At 50.1% G+C, this 27,035-nt stretch overlaps 2 protein-coding genes across 4 annotated transcripts in view; one reads left to right on the top strand and one right to left on the bottom strand.

Moving 5' to 3' along the window:
- The window catches only part of LOC147150929 (pyruvate carboxylase, mitochondrial-like), a 147,252-nt gene that overhangs the window by 38,445 nt on the left and 81,772 nt on the right, over positions 1-27,035 (bottom strand). The window lies entirely within an intron of this gene.
- LOC147150930 (leucine-rich repeat and fibronectin type-III domain-containing protein 4) lies at positions 318-26,075 on the top strand. Of its 2 annotated transcripts, XM_086023197.1 has the most exons (9): positions 318-428; positions 1,166-1,867; positions 5,347-5,479; positions 13,215-13,811; positions 13,890-14,052; positions 14,309-14,479; positions 15,302-15,463; positions 16,012-16,737; positions 24,423-26,075. In XM_086023197.1, exons 4-9 carry the CDS (start codon positions 13,241-13,243, stop codon positions 25,741-25,743), a joined length of 3,114 nt encoding a protein of 1,037 aa, XP_085879323.1. In that variant the 5' UTR covers positions 318-428; positions 1,166-1,867; positions 5,347-5,479; positions 13,215-13,240; the 3' UTR covers positions 25,744-26,075. The 2 variants fall into 2 exon arrangements, with proteins under 2 accessions (XP_085879323.1, XP_085879322.1); XM_086023196.1 differs by lacking the exon at positions 5,347-5,479.

Genomic DNA, 27,035 nt, shown 5'->3' with positions numbered 1-27,035 from the left:
AAACATAAGGAAGAGTCAAAACAAGTCTATCGGCGGGCGGATGAATGCAGGGAGGGAGACCTGCCGGAAGAGAAGCGATACGGGCGGCGTTTTCTCCATCGCTCGCCGTCTCTTGCCCCCGCCCCCCCCCCCCCTGCCCTCCTTCTTCATTCACTACCTGCACTCTGGGATTAGCACGACTTAAATTTCAATCAGCCTGCAGCCCGAGCGAAGGGCGACAGAGGCGGCAGACAGAACGCCGCAGCTGTCCGGGGCGAGCCAGCCGGGGGGCGGCCGACGGGAGGGGAGAGAGAGTGACGGCGGAGAGGAGGGGAGAGCCGAAGGGGGGCAGAGGGAGGGAGAGAGCGATGGGTGTTGTTCCGCCGCCGAGTTGAAGACGGAGATGTGACGGCTTCGCTGGTCGCAGGTGGAATGCTCGGGAAAACAAGGTGAGTAAATCCGCCTTTTCATCGGACGCTGGGGCGGGGGGGGGGGGGGGAGGTTTTGGATGTTCGGCTCGGTCTATGGAAGCGGCCGAGAGGAGGTGAAGGGAGGCAAAATTGCTCCATTGTGCTTTTGAAGTGACAAACACCTTGGTGGGGAGAAGGGGGGGGGGGGGAAACAAAAGAAAAACACAGACTAAATCCGCTCGATGTTGCATGCGGGGTGACAACGCCGCATTTGGAAGGCGGGATGCAAACGGGAGGCAAGATTTGAGCCGCGAAGGCAGAGAGTGACAAGCAGCTCAAGTGCAAAATGATCACCAAATCGACTTCTTCCAGCCTGTCAAAGATGATTGACAGGCCAGAGCGGAGCAGGCGGACTTTTGAACTGTCTGACATTCACCCGTGGAGATCAATAGGCTGCTTGTTTCATTAGCCCGCCCGCCCGCGCGCGCGCGCGCGCGCGTGCAGGCGCTTGAATGCGCTACTTTGTGCGCTGGCGTTTTTCGACGCGCAGCGAGACGAGCGGGGCGGCCTGCCGAGAGACGTTAAGGGGGTCCCGGGACTATTGATCGCCTCTCGACAGACAGGTGACTGGAGGCGGGCGGGCGAGGAGCGAGGGAGAATTGACCGTGGCCGCCGGGGAGGAGCCAGATGACGGACGGGCGGCCGTCCTGAAGGGGGGGCTGGAGTGTGGTGTCACGACAACGGGATGTACACTTCTTATTCCTCTTCTCTCGCAGGTGGCTCAGCATCACGCCCTCTTGCCAAGGTCACCCGGCCGACAAATGCGGCGGGGGGAGGGTGGGGGGCGGCCGAGCGCAAAGGAGAACGCTCCCCGGAAGTCGCTCCAGGAACTAAGCGGCGCGAGAAAGAGCAAGTGCACGCCTGAGGGACGGAGCCCCGAGAAAGGCGGTGAATAAATAATCCAGGCAGCGGCCGGTACGCGTGAGGATGCGCAGGCCGGGAAGGGAGAAGCACGACGCTGCCGTCTGGATTCCACTCCTGGCGGAAGTCAAGCCTTTAACAAATTCACATCCAATGCAGCCTCGAGGAAGTCGTCTCAAAAAGGCCTGAAAGAGGATTTAGAGCAAAGTGGATTTTTTTTTTTTTTTTTTTTTCCCCCCCCCCCCCTTCATCAAACTGAGGTCTCCATCTCGGAATAACAGGGCAGGATTGGGCGAGTAATTTGGAATTTTCCAGGTTGGCTCTCCCGCTGTAGAAGCTTAAGAGGATATTGTGGAGTTTCTCAAACCTGGCTGGCTTTTGCGTATCTTTACGAGGAGGGCACCAGGACGGGTTTCGACTCAAATACGCAACGCTTACCGTGAGCCCCCAAGCGGCACAAAAGCACCTGGGGGGCTGAGGGCATGTGCTCTGCACACACGACAACAACCTGGCCAACATGTGGAGCTGATTCCAGTTGTTAAGCACAGACAGAAAAGGTAAGCTCCAAGTTAACCCCTCCCCCCAACCCCTCCTTCCCTGTCACACACACACACACACGTGTAGAGGGAAGGCACTAATTGTAATTGGAACTGTAACTGAGAAGTCATTGTTTATCCTAGCATCCGCAGTCAGGGTCTCATGAAATAAAACGCAGGCGTTGACAGAACCTTGCCGGTGACAAGCATCAAGTCACAAGCAAGATTTTGCTGAGCGGGATTTACTGGATAACTCATTTGCCGTCACTTTGCTTTCGTGTACTATCGCAAAGCGTACGTAGAGCTCATGCAGTGATTTGCATTTGCTAGCTAACAGCCAATCAGAGCGATCAACAGCGGCCGACGCCATTTTGCAAACTGCGATTTACGGGCGCACTCATTCAAATCCTATTGAGACGGCACCACCAGACAAACATTATCCAAACGCCGCTTTTTGTTTTCATTTTGGTTTGCTCCTAGGTTTTGATTTTAATGGAGCTGTGACTACGGATGGCATGACCAACAATGACTTCGCTATATGATGTGAGGGATTGACATTGACTCTAAAGAAACAATTTGTCTTTGCGAAGGTCAATTTCGCTTTTCATCTCCATTCAAATCAAACGTAAATTGAATCTTTCAAAATCGACTTCGGATCTACAAATTACGGCAGCGCATGAAAGGATACCGCATCCTTGCCGCTCAATAGCGGCCCGGCCCAGCGGGAATTTTCACAGCGCTCCAGATGGGCCACTCCGGGCGCGCACACACATTGCCATACATCGGCCCAGTAAAGGTGAATCGAAGTCTGCACGTTTAGCTCCCTTGTGCTGAATCATTGAGCTCGTCAGTGCACTGAGTAAGGAAGGAGCTCGTTGTTCTGTCTCCGAAACACATGCTGGGCTGTCCTATAAATAATAAACATGTTGCTACCAAGACACATCTAAGAGGGGAATGTCAGCGTGCGCACACACATGCGGGTTATTTTGAGCTTTTCCTTTCAATTAACATCCATTAACACCTCTAACTGGATTTTTTTTTTTTTTTTTTTTCCATGCGCAATTCCCACGAGAAACGCGTGCGGCAGATGCCGTCTCACTTACTCGCGAGCTTCAGCGTAATCTCGCATGGCGTGTCGTTTGGGTGTCGCCGCGCTGGGATTTGGGGCTCCGGGCGGCATCCTCCGAGGGCTTTTACATAAGCGCGCGCGCGCACGCGCACACACTTGCACTTATTTGGCCTGCTGACACAGGAAAGCGGCTGAGTGGATGGATGTACGGGAGGAGAAGAGGGCCGCCAGACGCGGAGAGAGCGAGGAGAGGCGATAATGCGGAGAGAATGAAAAGGGAGAAGGCTGGCGCAACATGATGAGGATAAGGGGTCAGCAAAGAAAGAAAAAAAAACAAAACAAAAAAAAAGTGATGAGGGATTCATTGACGGGAGTGTAATAAGAGTGATTCATTTACAGCCGTTTTGATGAGTGACGTTATCGAAAGATGAATGAGGAGAAGAGGCAAAGACATGAGGGATGGCCGTCGTTATCTGCTGGAGCTCCTGACGAGGGATGAAAAATTTGGGAAAAAGAAGCTCAATATTGCCATTGCGATTTGATACGCGATCGTTTTTTTTCAATTTCTCTTCCCCTGTATTTTAAAAAAAAATTTTTTTAACAAAAACAAGCAGTACGTTACTCTGATGTAATATGTTGTCTTACAACAAACAAGCTTCGATTTCAAATGGATGGCAATGTTTTGGTCTTATAAATGCTGAAGGCAAATCAAGTAACATAGTCGACTCATCGACTTCAATTAGACTTACGAAACACTTTGACTTGCGTTGACTATCAGAACGTCACAAAATTCGACCAAAGAGGCGCAGCGTAAACAAAAAACCGAAAGCCAGACGACGGATTACAACAAGAATGCAAACAAGATCTGTGGCTTTACCGCCTTCAGCTTTTCACAAAACAATGATAACGTGTAAACATGTGGACTGCGCTTATTAAGCTTATCCAGGCGCTATATAAATACGTACAAAAGATTTACATATAAAAATATATGTAAAACAAAGGACGCCTACAAAAAAAATTTGCAGCTTTTACCAACTGAAAATGGCTTTGTACTAAACCGGGATATCAATTTTAATTTGGTTAATTTTTCAGCCCTACTTCTGACTGAACATCGGTTTGTTCCATTAGTCACGTGGGACCCCAAAACATTTACGTCAAGATCTGGAGTCATGTGCTAAATGACTCCCCCCCCCCCCCCAACTCAAGAGTTTCTCAAGACATTTTTGTTGCTTTGACTAAAAAGCGCACTTGAGATACTCGCGTTGTTTGCTTGCGGTGAACGCAGCCCAACTCACTCGACAAGAAGCAGCAGCACATCTTCAAAAAAAAAAAAAAAAAAAAAAAAAAAAAAAGAAGCTTGGAGCTGTCAAACTAAACATGCAACCAATCTAGAAGACACATTGTGTACTTACAACCGCCACATAGCTCACACTCTAAAAACAGTTGGGTGAAAGACAATTTGGGGTCAAAAATGGACAACGCAAGAAGGTGGGTCAAGTTTACCCAATAAGTGGAATTTTTGACCCCAAATTGTCTTGTTTTTAACCCAAGCGTTTTTAGAATTCCGCATTTCAGTCCAACTAGCTTCATTGGAATGCCAAACCGCCCTTCAAGCAATACATGCAGACAGACAATGACAGTGACTCGGGTCACATTCTTTATCAGCTGCGAAGAACGACTAATCTTAGCGCCGTACCGATGAGACGAGAGGAGCCGATACCGAGGAGTACATCCGTCCTTATCTTGCCAGCGGGTGACCGAAGCGCAAAGAGCAGCACAATGGCAATTTAATCGACAAATTGTTCAACTCTTTTTCATTCGATTGAATGATGTCATGACTTGCAAGTCAAGGTAGGCTACAATATCTTGTTCTTTGAGCAAGACATGAATCCATAGGACGACACTGACAGCATTCAGCATGTAGGAGGCAGCTATTTATGAAGGTGCAGCATTCTGTGCTAAATAAAAACGTTGGGCCTTGGCGGAGCTGTACGCTGGACTTTGGTTCCGTTTGCCGTTTCAGCTTTCTTGCCAACACGCGCGCGCGCCGCTAATTTGCTTCGCCTTGCCGCCGGTGAGACATTTGGGCTGAGCGTCACAGTGCCGCAGCGGCGGAAGCATTTGACATGGCTTCAATTATCCCGTCACCGTCGGCGAGGGCGTCTGCCGTTCCGACACGCCGGCAGATGGGGACGCTTGCTGTCAAAATGAGCAGACTGGCGAGCCAATGGGGGAGGAGAAGCGCAAGCGGCGGAGGAAAAACGGCAGCCGGCCACGTGAGCGCCGGCTTTCGTCGGGGCGGGCAAAAGCGGGGACCGCCGGCATACCGGTGGATTGAAAAGCAGAAGCGGAGCGGAGCGACGCCGACACGAAGCGCCGCTTGCTTTTGCTGCGGCGAGGTGGAGAGGATGAGTAATTAAAATGTTAACAGTCTGTTTAGGCACAACGGGCGCCTGATGAGCGGGCCAAAGTGTAACCACGGCAACGGCGGGCGACAGACGGAGGGAGGCTTTGGGAGCGAGCGATTCAAGAAAAGCGGGCGGCTGCGAGGCTCGAGTGCTCTGGTGGGTGGTGAGTGACATGGGTGCAACATTCAAGGCAGCAATTGAGGAACTGAACGATTGTGAACGAGCCCTGAGTGATGACTGATTTTTTTTTTTTTTTTAGTTAAGAGCCATCACTTGTTTGATTGTAACATCAATAAAATAAAAAATAGAATAAATTAAAAACAAAATAAATAAGCACAAACGCAGAAAATAAGAACACTCGCAAGGGGCAGAGTAGGCAATACTGCAGTAAATACAGTACTTGTACTTTAGAAATACATTTCTTTTGATTCTCTTTTTATAGACTAAAGCACTTTTTTCATCCAAAGATGGTGGTGACTTGAGGTACAAGTTCAACTTGTTGCGTGAAACATCCAAACGTTCACATCTCAAATCATCTTTTGCCGTTGAAACGCCGCCCACCCGCCCCCCCCAAAGCAGCATCACTTGAATGGCCACCGTGCTGCTCGCCTTGGCCCCGCCTCCTCTCAGCTCATCCGTACGGCGCTAATATTAGCCCTTCTTCGCAGAGGATAAAGAACACGACTGTGAGTACTGCTATGTTGCTGATGTAGAGGTGCTACTGCATCTTTGGTGTTGTAGCGCCGCGACACAGATGCTATTTAGCATTAGCATTAAGCCAGGGGACGGGAATATGGTTGCTTTCAATACACAGGGTGCTATACACTTTTATTTGAAGAATTCAATTTTCCAACGTGTTGCGTAATGTAAAGTGAGTCCAGTTGAAATCTAATCTTATGTAATCCTTCCTGCCATGGGAAGAACAAAGGAGTGGGGTTTAGTCCGCGTGTGCGCGCGCGCGTGTCACATTAGTCAATACATCCGACGCCACGATCAATCGGCCTGGTTGACATGTCATCGACCGATGGCGGTGGAAGCTGAGTGATGATTGGATAATTCCCTTTCTTAAGACCAACCCCCCCCCCCCGAACCCCGAATGCCCGGAAGCCAGCAGGATCTTGACATATACACACGCGCGGGCACTCACACACAAAGCCACTCAGATTTACTTTGGTCACGCTGCAAACAAGTTGTGCTGTCAGCAAATCAGGGTCCATAAAATTGGCCCCTCCGGGGGGGGTGGTCTGATTGGGCTCAAGTTGCGCTGGGTTAGCTTGATTTCCGTAAATCTATGAACATGTGCGCAGCACACAAAATGGCTTTTTAACCGAAACAGAAAGTCGAGATGGAGAAAACTGACAACCAATGCGGCAGTGTAGTGAAAACAGGGTTGCATCACTGAGGAAGATGGAACAAAAAAAAAAAAAAAAAAAAGAAGAAGAAGAACAAGGGAGGGGAAGTGCGAGCACATCATGTGCAGGCAGCCACAGTGGTAGGTCAGTAAGTTTGCCAGCACGTGTCACGCAAATGGGAATTTACGAGCGTCGGCACAAGCGTGCCGGCGTTGTGGTGCGTCTGCAAATTTGGGGGAGGGCGTGCGGAACGGCGCGTGGGCGCCTCCCATGTATCGCCGTCGTTATTTGCCGAGGCTGGAGTCCACAGTGTGGAAAAAGCAACGGGAGGCAGTTTGAGGGGGCTCGTTGGCTTCAGGAAGGGAAATCTTTCACGTGTGCACTTGCTGATCCCAAGTAGGCCAACGTGGAAAAAGAAGGAAAGAAAAGAAAACAAAAAAAAACCATCATGTGTTAATTGCCGCTTTTTATTAGCCCCGAACCTGACGCACGCGAGTGTGCAATCCAATCGGACACGCCCCCGCTCTTCCCGTCCGGGGTAAAAAGCAAACAATGTCGAGTGGGCTGCGTGGCAGCGGCGACAAGCTCCCGAAAAGTGAAAAATGACGCCTGGCCCGAGTTTACGTCGCTGCACTCGAGTACTGCGGCGCGACTCAAGTGCCAGGGCTCGACGGCGCCCACCGCTTTGCCGCTTAGCTGCCTTCGAGTCTTACAGATGTTTACACCGGGGCTTTGCTGACAGATAACACTGACATGCTACTTTGCAGTCTCTCAGTGACAGTGACGCATTACAAAGGGGAGGGGGGGGGGAAAAAAAAAAAAAACACGGCGTTCCAGCTAACCTGTGCAAACACACACGCTCACAGCGAGCCTCGCACTCGTAGAGGGCATACGAGAAACGGGAGCTTTTCATTCCAGATCATGTTCAAGTTGTGTGTGAGCCAAGAGAGTGCCAAAGAAAATCACTGTCACCTCTGTTGCTTGCCACTTGCGTTTATCGTCAGCGCACAAAGTGGAATCCCCCGCGAGCCGCGCACACTTTCCAAGAGGAAGGAAAGACGGCGGGAAGCAAACATTTCACAATCCCAGAAACTTTCCGGTCGGGAAGTAGCGAGGGAGACGACGCCAAGGTCACCTCCGGTATCAGACTGAAAACACAAAGTTGGGGCAATGAAGACCAATCAACGCTTCCTGGAAGGCGACAAACTGCTTCTCCGCGTACGAGGACAACATGCAACCGATTTAAAGAGGTTCGCTCCGAAATACCTCATACTTGTTTGAGGATCCGCGTCGGTGCGACCGATTTAGAGCGCCTCGCTGTCGGCCACGAGTGCATGCATGGCGAGGCGAGGCGGCCAAGCAAGTGCGAGCTGATAGCCAGCATGCGGACCGGGGCTTCCGGGTTCGACGGCTGCTTTAGAGCGCCTCGTTGTTGGCCGTGAGTGCACGGAGAGAAGACGAAAGAGCGGGGGGGAGTCGTACGTGACAGCCAGTCAGTGAAGGACTTTGAAGCCTCATTTAATATATTTGCCGATTTTTCAACAAGACTTTTCTCGGTATCAATTTTAGAAGAGAAATGTAAGCTCACGACGTGCTCGTCCACGAGTCCTGGCTCAACAGTTCACAGCCCGCGGTAAGAAGTCACGCCGCCTCCTCTAGACTATTACAAGGCCCGTCTCAGAGCAACAAAAAATTTCCACCCGTCGGACAGAGAGGATAGAACGCCGTGTAGTATTAGTTTCCGCACTTATCTCGGCAATGAAAAAATAAATAAAAAAAAGACGGCCTGCGCTTAAAAAGGCCGCACTTCAAAGCACTTATATGAGAGTCGACACCAGACGGCAGTGACTTGCTATCCCTGACATCCAAGAGCAGTTAAACACCCCCAAAAAAACGAAATGCTCTTTATTCCACGAGGGCTAACAGAGGTGGCCATTTTCTCATTTTCACCGTGCGGACAAATCGGCAAAGACTTGATGCAATGCTCTCAGAATAAAACGGCGCTTAATTGCTTTTCCACCAAGCAAGCAAGCAAACAAACAAACAAACAAACACGGGCGGACGCATGGATGAGGCGGCTTTTCTTTCCTTCCAAGCCGGTCGGTATATTTCAGGAATGGCGCTCATTAACTCGGGGCCACGCTGAGAGGAGACAACCGCCGCGGACGCGGAGTGCTCCCCGCCACTCTAATCAGACTTTCACCCGCAGCGAGCGCGTCTCCGGGCTCCTCCCACAAACTCATTCCCGACGCAGCTCTCCATCCCCCTAATCAAATCGGCCGTGCGCTTCCTCCTCCTCTCGCTGCGACACTGACGGATTGGCGGCCTTCGGCCCGTTTATCGCCTTTACGTATTCCTCTGCCCATCCGCTTCACCACACGCATTCATACCGGCCGGTGCGCCGGGGCCTTCTTTCGTCGCTTGGCTTCACGTTTGCCGGCCGCTCGCCGCACATCCGCCGCGGGCGTTCCTCTCGCGGCGCTATCGATACATTGCGGACGGTGGCCAGAAATCGGAGAGGGGAGTGACAAAGAAGCGCCGGTATCCAAAGGACGAGTGGGCTTCCGTGCGCACGACTGCCACAACGAGAGGCTACGTGGGCGCCGTGTTCTCCCTCGCCCGGGGAAAGAGCCGAGGAGCGGGAGGGACAATCTGTCGGCCTCGCTATAATTACGAGCGTGTGGGAGACTGTTGTGGCGCGCGCAAAACGCACAATTAATATCAAGGGCATTGTGTGATCGGAATCATCCCTCTCTTTGACTCCACTTTATGGCTGGCCTTTTTGTACGTTTGGCCACGCGAACGTATCACGTCTTCATCTGGCGCCTTTTTATTGCCCGGACGACGATAAGTGGCTCGTGGGAGCTAATAGCATGGCTTGACGCTTATCAATAACGCGGCGCTCCCCATTTGGAGTCCATTAGGGACTGGTGGCATTTCGGGAGGCCGCAGCGACTGCTTCAAAGGATGACTTGATGAGAAATACACGTGCAAATCTAAATACACACACACACACACACACACACACACACACAATGTGTTTTAAGGTTATAAATTGTAGTTGGCATTTAATGAGGTCTTGACATTTATCGTCCTCAGCGGGGGATTACATACTGAGGCCGAAAGGAAATCAAGTCCTAAAGTGCAATAGGTCTGCTCTGTGGAAACAACAGGCACTTTAGACTTAGAAGTAGAGTCGCAAGTCCCTTTTAATTGCACTGGTCGAGTTCAAATTTCGCACTGACAAGCTTTAATGGGAGGGGGGGGTCGAGATAATGACTTGACTCGAACCCAAGTTGACGGGCCTGGAAAAGGAACTTTTGGGGAAGTCGGGAGTCGAGTCGGGGCACGTTCAGCCTCACAGTTGTGAGTCATGCGCCAACGTGGAGCTTGCGAAGACTTCTTTGTACCGTTGCGATTACGCCGCGGGTTCATGCAGGGTAGCGCAAGCGAGACATTGCCCAAAATAGTCCGAAGGCAGAAAACAAATGAAATAGAACACTGCGGACTGCTGCGGACACTAATGCGGCGCACGTACGCATGGCCGAATTTGGGGGCCTTCATTTCAAGAAAAAACAAAACAAAAAAAAAAAAAAAACATTGTTTTTCTTCGGTTTTATGCTTCGACTAAAGAATCTGTGTTTCGGCACTTCCACAGATGTTCAATAGGATTTGGATCAGGGTTCAATGAAGGCCACTGGAGAATAGTCCAATGTTTGTTTCACAGTTTTCTCTTCTTCTTTGTCCACACGGCACAAGCAAAATTGTTCTAAGCCTAAAGACGGGCAAACTCTCAATCCTCGCAAGGAAATTGTCCCACAAGCATTCGTGACTTGTCAATTTGCATTTCAGCAAACGCCGTTCTCATCGGTTTTAAGCTATCGCAGTGATAACTGGCGGCGGGCAAGCCCAGTCGGGCTGCTTTGCTGCATCTGCCGCACGGTGTCTTGAATATGTACAATGAAATGCCAAGACTATTTGCCAAGGAGAGGATGATGCATTTGAGTTATTTTTTAAAATAAGTTCACTATTTTATCAGATAAATATTATCAGATGTACTGTACATGGCACAGTACCTTGCTTCTATAGTGCGTTTTTGTGTAGCATTGAAGTGTTCTTAGGACATGATTGTGGTTGGGGTATGAAGTAGGGATAGACTGACTCTGGGCCAGGCCAATTATCATCTCCGATATTTAGTGTTTTGACAAATATCGGCGTTGGCCTTTTTTAAAAAAAATCTGAGGGCATTTATGAATCAATTTAAAACTGTTAACGTCAAGGAACTATTTATTTGAATTTTGAGTTAACTTTATAAGAGATGCTACTGACCCTGGGAACACTGCACTTTTGTTTTCTGTTTGAAATCAAAACAAAGAGAAGTGAAATTTGAACATTTCTGTCATTTTGAAAATTTGGAGGACTTTCGTTACTGTAGAAAACGATTGGGAGCTACCGTTTTCATTCAAATTTGGAAGACATGCTGATGACCCTGGGAGCTCCTGTTCTGCTAGAATTTTACAACAAAGATGTAAACTGGCAAACAATAACAGTAATAATAATAATAATAGTAAGTCAACATTATGCAAATTTAAAGAAATAAACATATGCTTAAAGACGTTTCAACAAAGTTCAGAGTTTGATTTTGAAGCCAATATTTTCCTTTTTGCCGAAAATGAATATCGGCTCCAAATATCGGTTATCGGCCTCCTTGAGTACTAATTCATAATTGCGATCGGTATCGACCCTGAAAAAAAAACATGCCGGTCTATCTCTAGTATTTGCTGGTGGATTAAGTCAGGTATGGCCATCAGAAAATCAATTAGCGGACGGATGAGCGTGCGTCGCTAGGGGGACACGGAAGTGGCGGCGGCAAACGCCAGCCGTGTAAATGAACGGGGCGAGGAGCCGAGCGTCTCTCAGAGGGTCACATCCATCCATCACTGTGTGCCTGCCATTGTGTCCCGAGGAGCTGCGGGTCCGCACGGCTACAGACGCGAGCGCCGGCGCCAAAATAGAAGGGTCACACTGGAGGAGGAGGGTTGAATACCGCAGGTGCAAAGGTGCGCGCGGCTCCCGACTTGAAAGGAGGCGGCAAGCGAGGAGGTACGGCGTACAAAAGAATGGCGAGAGACGAAAAGACGTGGCGAGGCAGAGCTGTGACTGATAACGCTGCCATCCCCGGGTTGCCTCAAGGGCAGACGAGACAGTCGGGAGCAGATTGTGGGAATAAGACAAGGAAATTGTCGAAAGTTACAGCGGCGCTAGAGGCACAATGGGTTCGAGATGGAGCCAAGTGAGCGAGATGGAAAACACGAGGAGCAGCGCTCCTGCCAGAGAATAGATGACAAAGAGTGATGGGACGCCGCCAGAAAGAGGGAGAGTCAATTTCCGTCCCCAAAGGTACAATCAAATTATCGGAAGTACTTCGGATGGAGCCAAAAATGTACAATTCCGTTCCCAAAGAGTAGGTGAAAAGCGGAAGGATTTCAGCGGAAGGCAGAGCAGAAGGAGTCAATGAGCGGTAGGGCCACTCGGAGTAGATTTCAATCGCGAATACGAAACGGTCATCCTGCTTTTTTGGCTTTTATGTTTATCGTGGCAAAAGGGCTGCTTTCTTGTCCATTCTATTCGAATGGGCAACATATCAAACCAAAGTGCCTTGCTGGACACAAATAACTGTTCACCTTGAGCCCCTTTGCAACTGACGCCACCGAGGCGTCTTTCATCTCGTGTTTCTCGCTGCTTTAGTGGCGACGCTGCCATTTTGCAGATGGTAAAACGTACGCTCGCTGCCATCGTAAAACTTTGAACACAAACTAAAGATTGCTCAATTGGACAGTGCCGCTTCAGTCGCGTTGTTGACCGCGGGACAAATCAAAGCATGACGATAAAGGCGATAAAGGAGCCTTTTGGCTTCACGCAGAATGTTGCAGACTTGACGGTAAAGACGTTTGCCAAGCGCTCGGTTACGGACGCGGCATCGCTGGCTGCGTGACGGCTTGACTGAAGTGTAAAATACGTGGCATCGAGCGACTTCTGAGTGCAGCGCCTCAACGCCGACTGTCCTCCCTTCCGGATCCACGTTGCTACGGCAACTCATATGCATGACAATCAGCTTCAGTGACTCATCTCCACACCTTGTCACAGCATACGCTGTCATATCAAGTGTAAATAGAAGCCGCGGAAATGCTCGTTGCAATTTTGACACCAGTCTCGCCGCGCAATCCAGGCAGATAAGACTGGCGACCCAATTCAGTTCCCTGACCCGCAACCTTAAGAAACTGTCCCATGATAAAACACATGCCTAATCCTCTCTTACAGGTTTCTAGGTAACCGTTACCATGGGGACTGGCGGTGTTCAGCCTTGTGGGGTGTTTTTTCAAGGCAGTACCGGCTGGAAAGTAAAAGGGCTCGCTTTAACGTGTATGCGTGCACACATGGGCAGAAAGTGGCTGATTGTGAATGCTGCAGGCACAGCAGTACAACTCCTATTAAGCGCTCCTTCTTTTTCTCTCTCTCTCTCTTTTTTTTTTTTAAAGGTCTGTGGATAGCCTGGCTTTCTACCATGCCTGCCCCCCCAACCCTAAAGCCCAGCAGACAGAAGCACCTGCCTCACGCACATCCCCGCCCTGATCGGCGGGCCAAACATTCCACCTTCCCTCCATCCATCCTCTCGCTTCCCCACGCCGGCCATTTGGTCTCATCTCTGCCCTCCTCGGCCCGCGTCACCCCCTGCCCCTGCTCGGGAGCCTCGAAAAGAACACCTGCCGGCGGCGTCCGGTTCCCGGCTTTTCACTGGCTGACCCTGGTCACATGCTGCCTGCTGCCCTCCCTCATCGGAGCGGGGGAGACGTGGGGCGTCGTGTCGGCCTGCCCTTTCCACTGCGTGTGTCGGAACCTTTCGGAATCGCTCAGCACGCTGTGCGCCGACAAGGGCCTCCTCTTTGTGCCCCCGCACGTTGACCGGCGCACCGTGGAGCTGCGGCTGGCCGACAACTTCATCACGGAAGTTGGAGGAAGTGACTTTGTCAACATGACGGGACTGGTTGATTTGACTCTGTCCCGAAATACCATCCACCTGATTCGCCCGATGGCCTTTGCTGATCTGGAGAGTCTCCGCTCGTTGCATCTCGACGGTGAATAGCGTGACGAGCTCAGTTGGACAATAAGCACCCAAGTGTAAGCGTCACCTCGCGTCACTCTTGTCTTTCCAGGTAATCGTTTAACGATAGTGGGCCCCAGGGACCTGGCGGGATTGGTGAATCTACAACATCTGATTGTCAACAACAACCAGTTGATCAAAGTGTCCGTGCAGGCGTTTGACGACTTCTTACTCACGTTAGAGGATCTGGACATGTCCTACAACAACCTACGAAAGTAAGCTGCCAAAGTTCCGTGGTACCTTGACTTAGGTTTGACACAACTTGCGAGCTTTTCCTTTTATAAGTTGACACTTGGTCGAATTGTTTGCTTTGGGTTGGAAGCCAAATTTATGAGTTACGAGTGAGCCTCAACTATGTCGCCGCTCCCCACAAGTCACCGACAATCAGAGTTGCGAGTCTATCGTCCCGGCCGTGAAGAAGAGCACATGAGAGTCCTGATTCTCATTGCCGCCTCTGTTTGATTTCAACAGGGTGCCGTGGGAGTCCATCCAGAACATGGCCAGTCTGCACACGCTCAACCTGGACCACAACCTCATAGACCACATCGCGGAGGGCGTCTTCGGAGAGTTGTACAAGCTCGCCAGGCTGGACATGACCTCCAACCGGCTCAGGACCCTGCCACCCGACCCCCTCTTTGCGAGGTAGAGCGCAACATTATTCATTCCTTCGTGGTGCTCAGAGGTGGAGCTGAGACAAAATGTTGCGCCGCAAACTGTTAAGTGTCAGATTATTCACTATTGTTGCACCACAGAGCTACACGGACAAGACATGTGAGCCAGCTGTTCAAGTGAGGGATTAGCAAAATCTGCTGTCCTCATTCCATTTCGCATACATGACTGAGGCATCAGCTTGTTCCAAATTGTACGTCGCGGAGGCGTAAATGAGCTGTCGCTTGTGTAGCGCTTCTTTCTCTACCTTTGGTACTCAAAGCGCTTCACACTTTACCTTATTTATCCGCTGATGACGCAGCATCAGGAGCAACTGGGAGGGGGGGGTTTCCGTATCTTGCTCAAGGGCACTTCGGCAAGGTCGCAACGGCCAGGGATGGAACCGCTGAGCCATGCCGCCCCATAAAGTGGCTTCAGGGTGACTAATAGCGGCCCTGGCAAGTTTTGAGATCACATTTAGACGACTTTACCGTCTTGAAAATATCGACAACAAGTAAAACAACTACTGAGCTCAAACTGTCAAGCAAATAGCGGCTGCGACAGGCTCACTGAACTCAGCGTGACTGAGATTTTTCTTTTTAAGCAATTTGAGATGGATTGCATTCTTTCTGGCACACAAGTTGGTGATGAGTCAGTGCAAAGCCAGGACTGGTACGGAATGATTAAAAAACTAAAAATAACACGTGGAAATGGATGCGACTGCTTGTTTTGTGCCGCGTGTGGTGCTCGTGTGCCTGTATGTGGATTATATTTTTGGCCGTTGACTAAACTGACCTGTTTTCATAACCTTCCCAGGTCCCAGACAGGTGCAATAAGCCCCACCCCTTACAACGCCGTCATCAGTCTGAATTTCGGCGGAAATCCGCTGCACTGCAACTGCGAACTGCTGTGGCTTCGACGGCTCATTCGCAGCGATGACATGGAGACCTGCGCTACGCCGATCCACCTTGCTGGAAGGTACTTTGCCGTCGCCTTCCCTTTTTCTTGACAATGCTTTCATTCGGTCATAGTCCTGGTGATTAGCATCTTTCCCTAAAGCCACACGCTAGCAAACCAGTCCTTTTTGTTGGGATCCGGACTGCGTTTGAGGCAATTGCACAGCTGCTATTCTTGTGGTTCCTTAATTGGACAATTAGAACTGAAGCACAAACTTGTAGGTCTTCAGAACTCAACTGAATTGAGGGATAACGCGCTGCTAATAGCGATACAGTGACTGCACCATAATTCATGGATATGTAAGACCGTAAAAGTCATTACACTGCTACTTGGCATCGTCCCTGCATTTATCTTCCATCCTTTCCCAGACTAAGTATGTCATTAAAATGACGCCGTGCCGGCAAAGTGTTGAGGAGGAAAATGAGCATCTGCCAGCATTATCCTTCACTGTACTGGGTTAACTGATAACTACTCTTGTGAAAAATCACAGGTCAGACTAATACATACACGCATACGATCAATATCTCTCGGGCTCACTTTCCCGTGCGGCTTTTCCGCCCTGCTCTCAGGTACTTCTGGTCGATTCCCGAGGAGGAGTTTACGTGCGAGCCCCCCCTCATCACCCGCCACACCCACAAGCTGTGGGTTCTGGAAGGCCAGAGGGCCACCCTCAAGTGCCGCGCCATCGGAGACCCGGAGCCGGTGGTGCACTGGGTGTCGCCGGACGATCGCATCATCGCAAACTCATCGCGGACCAGCTCCTTCAACAACGGCACTTTGGATATCTTAGTGACGGTGGCCCGGGACGACGGGGCGTACACGTGCATCGCAATAAACGCAGCGGGCGAAGCAACTGCCACCGTCGACCTGAAAATAATCCCCCTCCCTCACCGGGGCGGAGCGGGTGCAAACACAGGGAATAACAACGGGAACGGCAGGAATGTAACCAATGGGATTTTACGAACTGATCCGGGATCCTCGGATATCAGCACGGGCAAAAGCGGGGGGATAAACAACGGCGCGGGGCGCGGAGGCGACGTGGACGATGAGAAAAAACGCGGCGGCCAAGACGAAGAAGCTGACCGCGGCAGGGCTCCCGGAGGGGAGCGGGCTGACGACGGGCCCGCCGAAGACGATGACGGAGACGAAGACGACCGGAGGACGGTTGGAGTTCAAGGAATAACGTCCACCTCGGCTCAGGTCCGCTGGGATTTGGGACGTTTGTCCGGAGCGTACGTTGTGTGGATGTATCAGATACAATACAACTGCACGGCCGACGAAACCCTCATCTACAGGTCGGTACAACTTTTTGCCATTTACGCTCCCGCATACCGGTTGATAGCTGGCCGTTGCTATGGCGCAGCATCAAGGGAAGGCGTTATAAGCTACACGGACTAAACGAGGCGTACCTCGGGTATTACGGAGACCATGTGAGCGGCATGGACGAGACATATGGCTTCCGAGAGCTCACGCATCAAAAATGAACGAGGAGGAGAGGCTCATAGTTTGAATGTATTGCATGGACGGAGGCAGATTTTAAGGACCGGGATGAGACTTGAGAGGACGGCGCGGAGGAATTTGGAACTAAGAGCAAGATCTGAGATTGACTCTAAACAAATCCCCACGGGAAAGATTAGAGTGAAAGGGAGGACGGTTGAAAGGGAAGAAAGCGGGTGAGGCTGAGGCTAAGAGAGATGGGTGGGCTGAATGGTCCTTTAGGAAAATGCAGCAGGAGGGGAAGTAAATCCATCAGCGAAATAGAATTTGATGGGAAAATACATCTGGGATGAAAGCAGGGGCTCGGCGGAAGATGTAATGAAAGATAGAGAGGCGGGAGAGCATCTGCTTGGCAAAAAATGTGAGGTGACAAAGGGAGCTATGAAAGAGGGGAATAAAACCAAGGACGCAAAAGGGGAACAGAAAAAGCACATCAAAACAAACACAGAGTGTCTTCTTTCCCCATCAGCACACACGCAGCAATTAAGCAGGGAGAACTAATTAAATAAATGATTGAACTGAATGAGATCTGAGCTCCCTTGCTGATCAGCTCTTCTAATTTCTCCGTGGCAAATACTCTAATAATAGAAGGAACTGGCTCGCTGCATAAAAGGGCCGGACGCCACTCCAGAAATGCAAGCTCATGGCAAAATATGGACCGCGAGTCGGGCGACTTGACGAACGGGACTGCAGCAGATGCTGGATTCCTTATTCATGACAGCGACCGTTTTTCGTACTCGTTTTCTCAAATCCAGGTTTCATTTAGCCCTTGAAGACAAAAGCGTGACACGACGGCCGCACATCATGGAAAGTGGAGCACAAGTCGACGCGCTCAGCTTGGCGGGAAGGAAAACGCGCAATGCGAGGGACCCACACAAACCAGCAACATCATAATTGGCTAAATTCAGATTAAAATACTGTTCGGATGCACTGTTTTCATGGACACTAAAAATATTGTTCCGATTAGGACCTGCATGTTCGTGCATCAAACTTTCAACCGGAACAAATTATTTTGACACGCGCAGATTGCCCAAATATACCGGAAAGTAGTAGTAGAAGAAGAAGCCGTAGCGACTTCCGTGTCAACAAAACATCGCTCCGTCCATTTCTACTTGAAACGTGACCGTTATGTCACATATTTTTCCCCGTTTGCGCTGTTACTTCGAGTTAACACTACCTAATGCAGCTGTATAGACGATTTGTTCCGAAATTTGGGAATAAGTGTTGTCATGCGTTCGGATTAACAATCGACAAACTACCTCTCTCGTTTGGAATAAAATCTTGATCGGAATGGGCTTGATCGGTTCAGAATCTTCCAAACGGGGTGTGTACATGTGGCATTTTTATTCCGATCAGGTATTCACTCCGAATAAATGTGTCCATGGAAACGTAGCTAATGATTTTGTATAGCTTGCTTGCTTGCTAAAAAGGTGAAATAGAGAGGGAGGGAGGGAGAAAAAAAAAAATGACTGATAGAGATGACAAGATGTCGGAAAGCTTTGTGAGGCGAATCAGGTCTCGGAGGAGCGATAAAGAAATAAATGAGGGAAGCGTATGAAAGAAGGCCCACCACAATGGAGCCAGGAATCTCCAGTATAGATTTCTATCATGCTATTAACGTGCTCGTGCCCACCGCAACGTCGCACCGGCGAGCGTGCGGGCGGCCGCTAAAGTCCAAGCGCAGAGTCCCATTACTTTTCTTGGGTTTTTTTTGGATTGTTGTTCCGGCCACAAGTGAACTGGCGACCGAATAGGAAAACAAAAAGCCAGGAGAATGGAGTGCGCTCCAGCTCGGTTCGGTACGGCACACAATTTCAGGGTGGCAAAGATGAGCTGGCGTCATCGTGGCCGCGACGAGGACCCGGCGTGTCTGCCAGATTGAATCATTTCTTCAAAAGGTCAGCGGCACTGGAGACACAGCCTGTCTAATTTGGACGGCGCGGTGTGACAGGGCCAGGTGGGGCGGCGAGCGGCTGGCATCTGCTCGGAGCTGCTCAAGCTGTCGCCGCCTGACACGATCATAGCGGCCCGCATCCGGGTGATCGGCCTCCGCGCTGCACCAGCGCGCGGCGGGGGGGGGGGGGGGGGGGGGCGTGTTCTTGTAAAAAAAGAAAAACGTCACACTGGGTTCCTTTCAGGTGCATCCCAGTTGAAGGACGCACAACGGGGGCGACAACGGTCCCTCCATGTTAATGAGGCTCCACTTAAATGCACCCACGTGGTACCATCTGCTACTTTTGGCCACCGTGTCTCATTTCCAGACAAAAAACAAAAAACGCGTTGAGTCCAGCACGCTGCTTGTGGGTCGGGGCAACCGCTGGACTTCAGCTTTCATTTGCCAAGTTCTGCTGGAAATGAAAGCCAAAGTTGTGACCCCCTCGAACGTATGAGATCGGATGACATGAAACACTTTTATCGGTCCTCTTTTCGAGCCAAAAGTTGAAAGTCGCTGAAGTCAGTGGGAAAAAAAAATAAATAAAAAAAAAATAGAAATAAAAGCGGGGGCAGCAGCGTTCTTGCCATTAAAGTGCAGCCACAACAGGAGCAACCTTCCCGCTGAGCAATCCGACTTTGGAAGCGTCACAAGTGAGCAGGGAACACCGCCGAGTCGAGGAAATAACGAGAATGAAAGTGGATCACAAAGAGAGTCTGACATACATTGGAGGGGAAGCGCGCCGCAAAGCCGACAGATACCAACAAGGAGCGAATTACAAAAGCCGAGGGGAAAGAATATCGGGGCGCAGGGCAGGCGCTCGTTATGCGTTGTACACACACCACGGCTCTTGTTTAATACTGCTGGGGAAAAAACACCGACGATGCCCCTTCGCGCCGCGCGAGAACACAAAAGTGGTGTCAGGAAGCCGGAGACTCGGAGGAATGGATACACACACAAAATAAACTCGACTGTGTTGCTTATAGGTCCGCGCAATCGAAATTCAATTGCAAATTACGATTATTACACTCCCGTAAAAAAATAACGATTATTCATATGCATTTACATCCGGTGCACTATGTTTGTTGACACAAGGAAATCATACTTGGATTTATACATTTGCACCTTTTTTTAATTTCATGAATTTTGTTTGGTCCATAAGGAACTTACATAATTATAGTGTTTCAAAGAAATTGATTTGTCTTTTACATTTAAACATTTTCTTGCTTTGTACCAAGAAAGAAACGATCGTTTGCATAATCGTGATTTCGATTATTCCCCAAAACAATCGTGATTACGATTTTTTTTCCCCCCCCCATAATCGAGCAGCCCTAGTTCATTTGCAAGAGGCTCCGGATGGGCTGTTCAAAGGTTCAAAGGCAGTTCCTCATTTTGCATTTGATGAAAATATGTACAATGGTGACGAGCGCAAGGCGATTAGGAAGGAGGCTTGAATGAGAAGGACGGACAAAGGAAAACGAACGATGATCCTGAACGATCAAGGGGGGCGGGTGGGGGTTGGTGGGGGGGGGGGTTGATTTGGAGAGTGTCTGTTCGATGGGCAGAGAGACTGATAAAGGAGAGCAGAAGAGCTCAGACGCGATTGCGGCAGACAGCCGACAAGCTAGCAAACGGGACGCGGAAATCCAGAGCAAACATAGAGGAAAAGGGTAAACAAACATGATATGTAAAAGGAGGGAAACGAGGGCAGCCGAGACGTGAGGCGCGAGAGGAGATAATCGTTCTGTTCTCCCTCCTCCTCGCCCATCTCGCTTGGTGCTGCACCATGGAGAACAATACACCATTTTTCCCAGCCACTGTCACGGGCACTAATAATAACTTGTTTCTGTGCCACCAGTCCCGACTAAGCGTCCCTCCCCCACCCCAAGTTTCTTCCTAACGACTTCCCTTTCTCCAGCATCTGTGTTTGTGTGTGTCAGTGCGCCTTAGCGGGGATTAACCGCAATTACAAGCACGGAGACAAGCGGGCGCACACCCGCCACGTACAACGCTGCCCGTTCAATGAATCGATTCATTTTGGGTCCCCTCCATCGGGCTAATTTGCTAGCAAACGGGTCCAAATGCCTCGTAATGGCAATACATTGCGACTGCGACTGTGTGCGCGTTCCGGTGAATTGTGCGCGTACGTTTCCCGTGGAAAACGCCATACAAGTGATTCACGGCCTCGTAAAAGGAGGAGGGAGGTGGAGGATAAAAGCGGTGTGACATAGGGAGAGAAATATAAGCTGAAAGCTAAAGGGAGCAGCATGGGGAGCGAGAGCTAGAGAAGGAATGATCGGCGGGGAGGAGACGAGGGAGAAGACGTGACCTTGCTTGTTAAATAATGGCACGTACGGATATAGCGGCGGCTAATGGAGATGTAGCGCAATGTCTGGGAAAAAAATAAAAGGCGGAGGGAGAAGGCGCCAGGTCAGTAAGCGTCCGGCGAGGAATGCCAAAAGGATTTGTGGCTCGCGCTAGAAACAGCTTGGAGGTGAGAGGCGGGGCAGAGACACAAAGAAAGAGGTTGGAATGTCAAAATCGGGCGAGCCGCTAGGGCTCTGCAATGAATCGAAATCCAATTACCATTACGATTATTACGCTCCATGATTACAAAATCGGCATAATCGTAAAACTTGATTATTAATATCCATTTCTATCCAACGCACTATGTTTGTTTACGCAAGGAAATCATACTTGAATTTATACATTAGCATCTTTTTTTTTTTTTTAACTCATTTTATACATTTTGTTTGGTCCCAAAAAAAACGCACTTACTGTACATTTGTCATTATATTTTTTTTACGCTTAAACATTTTCTTGTTTTGTACCACTAAATAAATGATCCTTTGAATAAACGTGATTTGAATTAGCAGCAAAATAATCGCAATTACGATTGTTTTCATAATCGAGAAGCCCTATGAGTGCAAATTGAACAGGAAATGATTCCGATCGAAACGATGAGAGGGTTAGCTGAATGGCCGCATAAGACAAGAACTGAAGGCATCACTCAAGCATCACACTGCTTGCGTGTTTCTTTGTGTCCCACATTTGCATTCATAGCATTCAGGGACGCTTATTTCAATCCACACTATGGCAGGGCTGTGCAGAATACAAATCAAATGACACTTTGAAACGACTTTCCGATGCGGCGCAGAGTCCGCAGCGTTTCTTTTTTGTGTTTTTGGGACATGGGAAGGCACTTGGCGGCCACTTTCCCACCTCATGTTCACTCTGCGGCAGCGTTTTCACCACTGTGTTAATCATGTCACCTATGCCAGCTGATGCCGCATGAGGCAATTCTTTCCACTTCAAGTGCTGCACTATTGGGCCAAGTAATGAACCTTTGCCATGGCAACACGCACGTCGCTCCTCTGCGTAGGGGGAGTTCATAAGTGGATTTCTGCCGGCATTAGATGTCAATCTACGGTGACTTAATGACATCTGGACACGGCCGCTTTAACAAGGAAGCCCTGCGTGGCCGCTCAGACTCGATGCAGACTGGCATAGCTTTACTTCATTTCGGCAAAAATAGCGGTAGGCCTTATCAGGCCGATTAATAATGTGACTCATTTGGTACATGTCCAGTATATGCATTAGAGATAGACTGATGGTTTTTTTCCATGTCGATACCGATACCGATTATTAGTAGTCAAGGAGGCCGATAACTGACGTTTGGAGCCGATATTCATTTTCAGCAAAAAGGAAAATATCGGGGTAAAAAAAAAACAACAACCTCTTATCTTTGTTGAAATGCCTCTAAGCATGTATATTTCTCAGATTTTTATAATGTTGTTATTGTAATTATAAATGTTTGCCAATAAATACCTTTGTTGTAAAATTCTAACAAAAAGGGCGATCCCAGGGTCATTAGCATATCTTCAAAAGTTTAATGAAAACTTAATAGCTCCATGTAGTTTTCTACAGGAAATAAAGTCCCCCAAAATTTTTAAACGACAGAAACGTTAAAAAAGTCACTTACCTTTGTTCTGATTTCAAACAAAAACAAAAAGCGCAGAGTGGTCCCGGTAGTACAATCTCTTATAAAGTTATATGGAAATGTAAATAAATAGTTCCTGGAAGTTAACACAGTTTTTCAATTGATTCATTATCGGGCCATCAGATTCTTACAAAAGGCCGACGCTGATAATTGTCAAAACACTGAATATCGGAGCCGATAATCGACCCGGCCGATAGTAAGTCTATCCCTAATATGTACAAAAGCGAATACGCAACAAGAGCCCTCTGCAGTCGTGGCCACGGACAGATGACAGAAAAAGCGAAAACACTGCCAAAGCATTCACGTTTCGAACATCAACACAAACACTGTTGCCCACACAAGAGGGTGAGAGCGGAGGCCAAAGTCATTCCCTGTCAGCGAGAGACGCTTGAGCAGCGCTACGCCCTCCTACACACACAAACACAAAACAGGCTCATGCTATTCTCTTACAAACATGCATGTTGGTTTGTTAGCTTTTTGCGGCTGCTTTGGTGCTTTATGGGGGAAGGCAACCCAAACGTTTTTTTTTCCAAGAATATGTTCCATGCAGGCCCACTAGTTGAAACAGGACGTTCTGATTAATATTGTGTTTATGGAATATAGCAAAATCCATTTAGTCATCTCAGGGGGGGGGGCGGCCATTTTGTCACTTCTGTCGACTGAAAATGACATCACAGTTGCTCAGGGCTCAGGTAACAAACAATCACAGCTCACCTGTTTTCTGAAGATGAACCATGATTGAGCCGTGAGGGTGTGTGATGTCATTTTCAGTCGACGGAAGTGACAAAATGGTCGCCCCCCTGAGATGGCGAAAAAAAATGGGTGGATTAACTCTTATTCCACAAACGCAATATTCATCAGAATGCCTTGTGTCAACTAGTGAGCCTGCGTAGAACATATTCTTGAAAAAAATATGTTTGGGTTTGACTTCCAGACCCTCTTTTACCCTAACGTTTGAGAAAATTTGAAAAAATATATAAATCAATTCCCTGGGATTGAATGGCTGGACTGTGAAAAGACAACTAAATCCGTCAATGGCAGTGAATGAGTTAAGATGACAACTTGACAGCAGCTCTCTCATGAGTCCACGCAAGTGCGTGCTGATGCCACGTTTAGCAGCGCTACGGCCTCGTGGCGATACGTTGGCACGTGACACTCAAACGCCTCAGCATTACTGTAATCTTGCTTTCACCTAAAATGGCCTCATGAAGTGCCAAGGCCCACGAAATGGCCTGACATTTGCTTCTTCAGGCAATTCAAGTGCAAGCGCGCACGCGCACGCGCACACACACACACACAGGCAGACAGAGTTCTCTTTTCATGCTCCCCGGGCGCACGCTTCATCAATAGCCTCATTTTCCCTTGGTGCTGTATTCACCGGTGGGCTGTTTCAATCCCCTTGCCCCAGGTTCTCTCAACACTTCACATTTTCTCCCCACAACAGTCCGCGTGGCAGGAGGCCTTGCATCGACTGCGCGCTGTTCGACGTTCAGCCAGTTGGGAATGTTCAAAGCACTAGCGTAACCTTGTTTTTGCTCCGCCCCCTTCAGGATCCTGCCATCCACCAGCGACCGCTTCCTGTTGAAGAACTTGGTCTCCGGAGTGGACTACAACTTGTGCGTGCTGGCCATTTTTGACGACTCCATCACCGCGCTGGCGGCGACCAAAGTGCTGGGCTGCACCACCTTCTCCACCAAGGACGTTTACCCCGCCTGTAGCTCTCTCCAGGCTCACTTCCTGGGAGGGACGCTGACCATCTTAGTGGGCGGCGTGGTGGTGGTCACCCTCCTGGTGTTCACCGTCGCGCTGATGGTTCGCCACCGCGCGTGCGATCACTCGGACCACGCCCTGTGTCACGCCGGCAACGCGGAGGCAGGGGTTGGCGGTTGCGGGCAGGGGGGCGGCGCGGCGGCGCGGGATAAAGCAGGAGACGGCAGCGGGTGCTACCAATCCAACGGCTCTGGCGACATGATGATGGTGGTCCTACCCAACGGTCTGCCCTCCAAGAGAAGCGGCGAGGGCGAAAAGGGGAAGGAGCCTGCAGATTGCGCTTCTTCCCTGCCGCCAAAACTGCCCCCGAAGCCAAGGTTCAAGCCAAAAGTCAACCTGGAGCAGTTTCTTTCGGCCGGGGGCGTGGTCTCCACCATGGCGGGGGCGGGGGGGGAGATGGCCTTGGTGGTGCGGCAGAGGAAGCTGGACAAAGCGCCGCCCTACACGGCGGAAAGTGACAGAACTCTGCTGGACTACTCGCCCTGCATCTCATCCACCCTGCCCCGCCTGTCGCGCTTCCGGGAAGGCCCGAAACCCCGTCTGGAGCGCGAGCTGACCAACCGTGCCAGCTTCTCCCTGGCAGCACCCCTGAGAGACTCCGATATGCTGGCCTGGAGGATTACTTCTCCCGGCAGGGACAAGTGGAACTCCTCTCAGGCTTATCAGAGCCCCGTATCCCCCCTCGGCCCGGCCTGCGGGGCAGTCAGCAAACGCCGCCACTCACTGGACATGGGCTCCTCCGTGGCCCTCGCGAGCGACGCGGCCGCAACTGTGGCCAAACGCTACGGCGCCGTCAGCTACGCCAAGCGGCTGAGCGTGATCTGGACCCGGCGGAGCCAGTCGCTCCACGGGATGCTGGTGCAGTGCGCCTCCACCGCCAGCACCGGCTCGTCCAGCGCCGGCGACGAGGACGAAAGCGCCGCCGGCCCGTTCGGGGGGCGGTGCGACTTTCAGCGGGGATACATCCACGCTTACAACACAACCAACTCCAACTCCAACACCGGCGTCGCCATCGGGAGAGGGAGCGCCGGAAGGGATCGAGCGAAGGACAAAGGGAAGGATGGACGGAGCGCCGAAGAGCTGGAGGAAAGCGTTGTGTAGAATGTTGGCGGAAGGTCCGGACTGCGAACGGCAGAAGGAAGATTGTCTCTTACCGAGGAGGGACAGAAGCTTGATTTCGATTTAGAGAGCCTCGGGAGTAAATAGCTTTGGTGTGTTTATGGCACTGTAATCAACAGAGTCGGTCACACAAAAGTAAACAATCGAAGAGGTGGAGTGAGAACAAAGGTGCGGTGAAGGGTTAAGAGCTCAGCAGGGATCCGAAAAAGCCTCCGCGCTAATAGAAGCTGCCGCATCCCACACAACAACACAAAGGCTTGCACTGGATAAAGTCTCATCGCAGGAGTGGATCAACACGCACTGCAGGGGGTCGGAGGAGGGAAGTGGGGAGCCGGGGGTGGGCGGGGGGGTGGGGGGGGACGGACACTTAGATGTGGCTGGACTTTGTCAAATTGTTTGTGAACTCAGCTAAAGTAAGAATGTGACTTCTACGCGTCCTTCGTGGCCGAACTTTGGCCGGCCATGCCTCCGGATTACAGGAGCATAAATACCGAGCCGTGTGCACTGGCCATGATCAATCGATGCGTGCCGGCGCGAGCGCGGCGGAGCACGGACATTATTAAACAACACCGGGCTTACAATGCAGTCGATACGGATTACAAAATGGCGGCGGGTGATGGAACTTTTCCCGGCCGCGCGAACCTGCGCCGCTGCTTCTGGTGTGCATGCAAAGAAGGCTCACGGACAGGATGTGTGTCAATGTGCCTGTGTGTGTGTGTGCGTGTGTGTTCACGTGCGCATATGTGAGGAGTTTTAGAGTCCGGCATCTCCTCTTCCTGTTCCATGCAGGGGTTTGGTTTGTTTTGTTTCCGCACCACACAGGAGTCTGTCATCGAAAAGCGACAACAGTCCATTTGAAACAATCGTTATTTTTGCAGCTCGGGCTGAAAGTGACCATGTCCAATGTGTGATACGTAGAGTATGATGTTCGGGGGGGGGGTTTTATTACTTCATTTGTGCCACGCGGAATCGCCATGGAAACGTTTTCAGAGCGAAAGCATTGCCAGATGGACAGAATGAAAAGACAATGGCAGCCACAAACCTCATGACCTTGTTTGGACTTGAAACGGCTGAAGTGGGACAACAACAAGAAAAATCTTCCTACTCCAATCAGCGGGAAGTCAAACAGAGTACATATATATGGTATATGAATATACTGTATATATATACACGCATCAAAATAACTGTATTTGTTGCACTGTGTTTCTCTTCTTTGGAATTTTCTGGGAATGATGTTAGGCAAAACAAAACAAACAAAAAAAAAAACACAAACA

Source organism: Filicampus tigris, chromosome 2 (genome assembly GCF_054856515.1).
Source record: "Filicampus tigris isolate MCC_2025a chromosome 2, RoL_Ftig_1.0, whole genome shotgun sequence".
NCBI classification, from domain to species: domain Eukaryota; kingdom Metazoa; phylum Chordata; class Actinopteri; order Syngnathiformes; family Syngnathidae; genus Filicampus; species Filicampus tigris.
Note: the sequence above shows the minus strand (reverse complement) of the source record. Positions and strands in the feature narration are given on the sequence as shown.